We start from the raw sequence: 9,464 nt of genomic DNA on the forward strand, positions 1-9,464 counted from the left end.
TGTTGTGTACATCTCATATGTTACTAAGAGATGGTATGTGTTAGAGCATAACAAGTGGAGCAGAACAGAGCAATATAATATCAATTGTACGTCTATGTAGTTTGAACCCGTAACCGAGTTCAACTCCTACTTTCACTTTTGTGGATGTAGGCTCTTGATTGAACCACATAAAATCTTTAACTATATATTCTTCTTTCTTCTTTGTTTTCGTTCACTTCTCAACAATAACAATGCACCTATACATTTTATGTTTTACTCCCAATATAAAGTGAGTAAAGATGAAAAATTAAAAAATGAAGTCATAGAAGGCCAACCCATATTTATGCTAGCTAGCTAGTTTTTCATGTTTTTTTTTTTTTTTTTTTTTACAATCTAACATATACATAGTATCTGCTCAAACAACATGAGCATGTCAACATCCTTAATTGGGGTGGGACTCAAACTTGGGGCCTTCCGTTTGGAATGATAACAGTGATGCCATCGGATCATAAGGTACTTGGCATGCTTGCTAGCTAGTTAATACAAACAAGATGGTTAATTTAGCATAAGAGCCATTATTCATACACAATTATTACACTAGGTTTGCTTCAAACCTTGAACATATATAGGTAACATGATTTCCCTTACTCATGTACAGTACATAGTAACTGGCAAATCAAAACAGGTAATAATTACCAACAAATTGTCTCACATTCTGGACAATCTTGTAGCCAAACTGTTATCATAAACTTTGAGGAAAAACCGAGCCCTGGGAATGGAGAAATGGTTGTCCAAAATTGAACTAATTGAAGAAATGAGCTCACTCTTAGCCTCTGAATTGATGCCTCCTATGGATACAACCTCACCTAAAGCAGCTGGTTCCTCGTTCTCCCTCAATGTTATGGTTGCTGATCCTTTTAGTACAACCATCACCGACTGTGTACAAATAATTTACTCAACTTATATCACAATTATAATCAATCGATTCAAAATCATATAAGATAATGAGAGAATAAAGGAGATCTGATTTAAAGTTGGCTTTCCCTAACTTTACTTTTAGAAACAAATACAATGTCACAATCAAAGTGAAATAAGAGGTTATTGAAAGTAAGACGATCATTGTCAACTAGCTTTACAATCATTGTTATCAATAAGAGATTATGAAAAACTGAACTGAAATAAGAATTTGTCTGACCAACTATCTTATGCAAGTAGCTCAAACAACCATCAAGATATAGTTCAATGTGTATAGATTCAAGGACTAAAGAAGAGGAGGAAACAAGAAAAGCAAGCTATCAAGTCACCTCAATTCAACTTAAAGAAAACCAAACGGAGAGAGTCAATCAAGCAAGCAATTTGCAGTGAAACCTAGCTCAGTTTGAACCGATTGTGCACATAAAATTGGTATGTTTAACTGGGCATGGAATTTAAAAAAAAAAAATTGTTTTATTTTTCAAAAAATAAATCTTGTTTTCTAAATGTATTGTTTACGGCCTTGTTTCTTAATAAGCATACAATAAAAGTAAATACGGAGTACATAACATTGAAAAACTTGAAACAAAAACGACTCGCTAAACATGTTCATTTTCGTCGTTCTCAACATCTAATAAAGGGAATAAATTTGATTATGAAACCTCTAATTTAGAGTTTGGATGCCCACACACATAATTCCCCACCTTTGTACTAAATCAAAGGACCAAACCTTGTCAATTTCTATTAGAAAATTAAAAATGAAAAGCACAATTTAGAATTAACTCATGATTTGCATAATTTATAAGTGCTATATAATCTAGACTGTACTATTTATGGAATAGATGAAGAGCAAGTTGTATATGGAAATTATATTGAGCATACCTAGTCTATGTCAAGTAGTGACTTAATTTTTTTTCATACAAAATATGACAGAAACGCATAAACACTTTTCACCAAGAATTTCTTTACATCACAAATAGTGAGGTTTGGAAATTATTCACATACTTATATATAAAGATAGAGGCCGGGATCGGAGTTGGGGTGGGAGAGGAGGAAGCTAAGGGTACCTTTTCAGGTTTTCCGGTGATGTTGGCAACGGCGGTGGCGGCTTCTCTGAAGAATGAATCAACATCCACTCCCTCAAGGTTGACATTAGTAGATATATCAAGGCAAGGCATTTTCTTCCTTAAACTATATATATTTTGTAGGAGTAGCAAGGTTATTATGGGGAGACAAGAATGTTCAGAATGCTACTTTCTTGGAGCTTCAACTAAATAGGCCTTTTCTATTTATAGTTGCGAGTACGGACTATCAGACTATGGTTATTTTAGCATATACTCTTTTTTTTTTCTTTTTTTTTTTTAAAAAAAAAAAAGAAAAAAGAAGAAGCATATACTCCGTAATAAAAACGAGGAATCTTAACGATTCCTGGCTTTCCTGCTTGCCACAGTTTTTTTTTTCCTAGCATCATCAATTAACGATTCGTACATCAATTTTATCATATAATTTAAATAATAGTAAATGCATTTCCAACAAAATTATTTTGACAAAATCTCCTATGATATCATCTCACGAATCTTCATCCCTGAGGTGAGTCGAATTTTTTATATAAAGTATTATAATTTCAGTCATAATTATTAAAAAAAAAATTCATAAGTAACACATAACTCATAATATTACATTTTGATTTAAAAGTATTACATTTTCAATCAAAAATATCAAATTTTTTCTCATAAGTACTACAGAGTCCATTTTTTTTCCCATAAGCAATAATCAATCAGTTTATCCCTGATTAATATTATATTTTCTCATAAGTAACTATTCAAGCTCTAAATATTATATTTTGATTTAAATTTATTATATTTTTTTTTATCAAAAGTATTACATATTTTTCTCATAAGCATCAATCAATCAATTTATTCTTGATTAGTGTTTCATAAATAATTGTTCACCCCTTAAATATTACATTTTAATTAATTTCAAAGTATCACATTTTTCAACAAAAATATTATGATTTTCCTTATAAGTAACAACCAATTTATTCCTAATTAATATTACATTTTTCTAGCACAAGTATTATATTTTTATTTTGACTCGACTCATATCATGAATAAAAATCTGTGAGACCGCCTCACTAGATGTTAACCCTTCTCTATTTAGTTGTATATATAGTTGTATCACACTTTTAATGTCCTCAATAATTTTACATTTTACTCACTTTATAGCATAAAGTGGCTTAACATTAAACATAATTTAATTAAAATTATTATTATTATGAGAACTTGAGAAGTGTGAATTGACGCAAGTACATACGCAACCAAAGAATAAATAAATAAATAAACAGGTGGATTGTATATCTCATGCTTTTGTCTTACTTTACTATTTATTATCACAAATCAATTATAATTTATTTTTTATATAATTTTTACAATAATTTTTAATTTAAAATTTATATTTAATAGTACTCTTAATATAATTTTTAAACAATATAAATTGAGTTAATTCCATTTTTGGTCCTAGATTTATATGTGACATTCCACTTTTAGTCATTTTTTATCAGAACATCCACTTTTAGTCCTAGTATTATTGTGATATGACCAGTTTTGGTCCTCTGTCAACAAAATCGTTGGAATTTCGTTAAATACAATGATATTTAGATCTTTTTTATACAAAGTATGTTGACCCACTATATTTTTTATGTTTATTATTTTGAAACAATTCATAATTGAAGATCAAAATGTCGTTGTATTTAACGAAATTTGAACTATTTTGTTGATAGAGGACCAAAAATGGTCATGCTACAATAATATTAGGATCAAAAGTGGATGTTTTGATAAAAAGGGACTAAAAGTGGATTGTCACCTATAATTCTAGGACAAAAAATGGAATTAACTCATATAAATTTTATATATTAACACTAAATTAAATATACAAAAAATTAAATTGTAAATAATTTGAGTTAAGTATCAATGTATCATAAATCAAATCTTATACATAAAATGAGATAAGAAGAAATCTATTAAAATATAAGGTGTATACAAAAAAATAATAACACTTGGACAAAAATTATTGCCACATGCATCCTAACTTTATAAAGCATGAGAAATAATGGATGTTAAAGCGTCCTTATGTTTGGGCATGACAAGGAGATTGCAGAACGACGTCAAAGCTAGCCATCCATGAAATCGCATGTGGATGTCGTTGAGCTTATATTTATAATAGTATATATACCAATTATAATGTTGAAACCAAAACTTAAGAGTACTTACCCATCGTTATACTGAGAACTATGATCTATCTACATTGTAAGGTTAATCACTCATATAAAGTACATTTAATTTGTAACATATTGAAGATTCAGTTTTAGTATATTAAAATTTTCTTTTTGAAAGTTAATTTTTAAGTACACTTGCATGCTGCTTAAAAATGAATATTCAATATACTAAAAATGAACTTTATCATGTAATTCACTATCCAATGTGAACTATGGTCTACAATATAATTTTACCACTCATGCTGTTGAGACGGGCAAAAGGGTAGGTATATAACATTATGACAAATTTGGTGGGTGTTTACAAAAAATTAAATTATAAATAATTTAAGTATCACCAATCAAATCTTATACATAAAATGAGACAAGAAGAAATATATTAAAATACGAGGTGTATATAAAAAATATAATAGTAATACTTGGACGAAATATATTAAAATATGAGGTGTATGTAATAATAATAATAATAATAATAATAATAATAATAATAATAATAATAATAATAATAATAATAATTGGACAGAAAATATTGCCACATCCTAACTTTATAACTTTGAGTGATTTAATTACCCATACATCTTTTATAAAGCATGAGAAATTGATGTTAAAGCATCCTTATATTTGGGCATGACAATGAGATTGCAGAATTGATGAACGGCAAAGCCATCCATGAAATAGCTTATATATAATTTTGAATCCAAACTTACCGCTACTCTTAAGTCTTACCTATCATTATACTGGGGCTATGACACGCATTTTAAGTGGATCACTGATATAAAGTATATTTGTGAAATATTGAAGATTCAATTTCAGTATACTAAAATTTCTTTTTTTTTTTTGAAAGTTAATTTTAAGTATATATATTTGTATGCTGCTTAAAAATGAACATTTGAATACTAAAATGAACATTATCCGTGGTCCACCGTCTAATGTGAATATGGTCTATAATATAATTTTTCCTACTCATTCTCTTGAGACTGGTGAAGGGTAGGTATATAATATTATGACAAATTTGGTAGGTATAATTGATGACAATTAATGGTCTGCTTGGTTGGTGAGTTTAGGCATAAAGTATGGGTATTATAGTGATTGTTATTGTTTGGTTGATAAGTTTTTAGAATACTACTATAGGTTTGGAATACCACAGACCCATACCCTAATGAAATAAGGGCTTCATTTTCCTTCCTTATTTCTTTCCAAACTATTAATAATCATTCTCATTCCACCCTACTACCAAACATGCAAAATACTTTCACCAAAACCTATCATCCTTACCAAGTATTTGATACCCATATATTTTGATCCCTATGTGCGAACCAAGCACACCCTAAGTAAATACAATAGTCCATAAAGAATAGGATTATATATCTTAAAATGATTGGCCTTGTGTGAGATTGTATAACAGTCTCATACAAAATTTTGTAATTCTAAAAAGGCTTATTGATGATGAAAGAGAAGCATATTAAATTTATTGAGTAATGCTACTAATCCCTCCAAACTTTTTGTCTTTTAACATAATACTTTTTCATGCCAAAGATCTTGTGGTCAAACGGCACATGGTGTACACTCTCATGTGGAAAGGAGTGGGTTTGAGCCTATCTGTTGATTCTTTGTGCTTTAATACTTTGAGATAGTAGCTATGAACGATTATAAGTTATGTAAGAAGGGATTTTAGAAGAAGAAAATTTTGGGTTTATTATTACTGATTGTTTTATCAATAAAAAAAATACATGCTTTAATTATAATATTAATTTATTGTCAAATTAAAATTATCTTTTTTGAGAAGTAAAAAAAAAGATAATTTTATATATTGAAGTGATAAGATCGTAAGAAAACACAGTCATCTAATCACTTCTGAAAAAGATGCTAGAAATCTTTTATTATGATTTCCATCACCTGCCAAATAAAAAAAAATACCAGTTGATATGAAAATTACCATTCTCATGAGTTTACGTATGAGATTAATTAAGAGAATTAAAAATGTGCGTGTTCATATTGAGCATTATGTTGTGCGCATATTAAATATGTCTTATGTTGTACACAATACATGTTTAATATACACATAGCATAATACTTTATATGTACATACATGTTTTTTATTTCCCAACTAATCTCATCCATATATTTGTTATTTTAATGTACTAGATTAATTTTCGTGGACTCATGGTGATGGTGGTTCTCATAAGATGTATGCAGGTATTGGATCAAATGAGAATAAATCCTAGGGAAAAACTAATAACTAATCTTAGCCTTACATTTGAAAATATTAAATCGGACAAATAAGATCAGATATAAAAATAAAAAAAAATATTGTGGCTTTTTCGTAATTATCACTAATTTTACTATACAATCTAGAACAATAAAAATCTGCACTTTACATAATTTTTTAGGATGTACATTTAGTTGTTACAAAATACGCATTTAGTATTAACAAAGTGCACGTTCAGTATTAAAAAGTTGCACTTACAGAATGCAAAAGTGCGTTGAACTTTTTTTACTCTATTACAATGCAGTATCTGTTCATAACTACTTTCTCAACTTATTTAAGCACAAGAGTCAATATTGACTCCACTGAGGCTCGACTTTCTCAACCTATTTAAGCACAAGAGTCAGTATTGACTCCACCTCCCGTATAAAGGGAAGGGTTTGATGCCACTGGACCACAAGGTCCTTGGCAAGTGTGTTGAACTTAGAGTTTGAGTTTTAGAGTTTATGATTGAATTTTGTTTAGGAGTTCACTTTTTACTACTTAGGTTTTAAATTTACGATTTATATTTAAAATTTAGTTTTGTTTATTGATTTTTTAAAAGCTATCCATGAATGATATTTAGTTGTCACGAAGTGCATAGTATAGTGATCTAAGTCGTAAAGTGAAGTTGATGATAAATACGAAAATTTCATTACATTTTTAAAAAAATCTAATATGATCTGTCCAATTTTTTTGTATAGATGTAAGGCTGAGATTGATTATTAGTTTTCTCTTGAGGGTGTGTTATCATGGGATCCTAAGCCTAGTATGTGTGTGTGTGCGCGCGTGTATATATATATATATATATATATATATATATATATATATATATATATAGAGAGAGAGAGAGAGAGAATTCAGTTCGTGTGCAGTTGATCTTTTCAGGTGCGATTGTGCGGTGAGAGGAGAGCCATTGATCTTGTCAAGATTAACGCCCAGGAATAACAACATTTAAATATAAAAAAATACGCGGTGGCAATTTGGTCATTTTCCATATGAGGCAAACTTAAAGTGCGTAGGGTTTGTGCCTAAGGTGCGTGGGTCTTGTGCTTAAGGTGTGTCGTGTTCCTTCTTTAGGTGCATGTTGTTTGTGCTTTCGGTCTGTGCAGTTGGGAACTTAAGGTGCCTAAATTTGTGCTTAAGGTGCGTGCAGTTGAGAACTTAAGGTGCGTAAGTTATGTGCTTAAGGTGCGTAGTTTCTGTGGTTAAGGTGCGTCTTTGTATCACTTAAGGTGCGCCATTGTTATAAATTGAATGTGCGCGATGTTAAGACTTAAGATGCGCTATTTTAATACTTAAGGTGCGTGTCTCTAACACTTAAGGTGCGTCATTTTTAGCTTATGATTCTTCCTTCCAGACGCGTATTTTTTTTAATTCATTAATTTGAGTCATTGATCTAGATTTGATCAACAACTCAGACCTAACCCTACAACCGCACATGAGACCTCTTGCGCATTTGAACTCATCCCCACATCAATAAAAAACCACAATTTAATTTTTTATTCTGAAAAAAAAAAAAAACCTTCAAAAATCCACAAGCGTGTATGCTCTATTGGGGAAAAAGGTTTTTGGGATTAGGTGAGATAGTGCATGATGAGGTGGATGCTTGGACTGACAAAAAATTTGAGAAAACTCAAACTATCGAGGAGAGCCTAAATTAGATTTCCTTACTCAGTCTCTCTTTGCGTTGCTTGGCTTTACTAATAAATTTAATATATTAATTAGTAAAATATTTTATATTATATTAATAAATTTATTTATTATACTGAATTTTTGTGTGAAAATAATATAAATAAATAATAAAACTATGTTAGAATTCTTATATTATAAATTAAATTAAATTTATTTTTATTTATATGTTAAAATTTTAAATAAAAATCAATCTATTACGGAGTAATACAAGAAAAAAATATTATCTATATATTTAATGCAAATGCCCATAATGATAATTTAACATTTCAATTTCACCACCACTATTATTTTTCTAAACAAACACTTTTTTTCGTAACTCTAATTATTATAATTGTTATTGCTCCAATTTAACTGCCACCACTCCAATCTTACTTTTGTCGCTCTAACTACTATAATCTCACTACTCTCCCAAACATAGTCTTAGTTGATTTCTCTATTGCCCTTACTATTGACATTGCAATGGGCCTATTTGTCTAGGCTAATTACTCATACGTTTTTTTAGTTCACCTTTTTGATATCTTTGCTCTTGGTTGAAATAGATTACGTTGTTGACTCAATAAATCAAATTTACTATTCTGTATTTTCTAGTTAAGGCTCACTAGCTCAGGCCTAGTAGGTAGGTGTATATATCTAACATTATGTAATATATTTATTATTATCTTATTTTGAAACTTTTTTTGAACTTAATGTAAGCTAAGTAATAAATAAATAAATAAAAAGAACTTTGTTTAGTTATATTAAGCTTTCTTGCAGGCATATACATCTCCTTTAAATGGATTTTGTTCTTGTGACTAGAATCATGATCGCTTTTTCTAGTTTTATATACAAAGATGTGCCATATATCTATAATTTATTCAACCAATTGAATGAAATGCTTATACAACCAACATTGATTTCGGCAAGTACAGTAATGCTAGTTGCTATATTGGAGGGTTAATATTAAGTAAAATTAAATCAAATTTACGAATGAAAAAATTCATAAACAAATTACTGAAATCAATAGATATTTAATTTATTTTGTTGGTAAAATATTGAAATTCATAGATATTTAAGCTATAACAATTTAATACATTGCTAAATTTGTTGATATTTTGGTTTTTCTTTTCTTAGTAATACCAAAAAAAACTAATGCATCACAATTAACACTAGTAATACGCGTTATAAGTGGAAAAGGTAGGATTCATTCATACGTCTGTATATAATAGTGCTGTCAACAATATCTGAATTTGGGGATCAAATTCCTCGTACCATACGCCTAAACGAAGTCTTAATCCGTTTGATTTGGTCATTACAATGCCAAAT

The 9,464-nt window shown here is 29.3% G+C and overlaps 1 protein-coding gene across 1 annotated transcript; it reads right to left on the reverse strand.

Annotated features, from left to right (window-relative positions):
* Positions 1-426: 426 nt before the first annotated feature.
* Positions 427-2,193, reverse strand: LOC116007654 (macrophage migration inhibitory factor homolog). The gene is made up of 2 exons (XM_031248391.1): positions 2,019-2,193; positions 427-915 (listed from the first exon to the last, which is right to left on the reverse strand). The coding sequence occupies exons 1-2, from the start codon at positions 2,127-2,129 to the stop codon at positions 688-690; spliced, it is 339 nt and encodes a 112-aa protein (XP_031104251.1). The 5' UTR covers positions 2,130-2,193; the 3' UTR covers positions 427-687.
* Positions 2,194-9,464: the final 7,271 nt, after the last annotated feature.

This window comes from Ipomoea triloba, chromosome 15 (genome assembly GCF_003576645.1).
Source record: "Ipomoea triloba cultivar NCNSP0323 chromosome 15, ASM357664v1".
Lineage (NCBI taxonomy): Eukaryota > Viridiplantae > Streptophyta > Magnoliopsida > Solanales > Convolvulaceae > Ipomoea > Ipomoea triloba.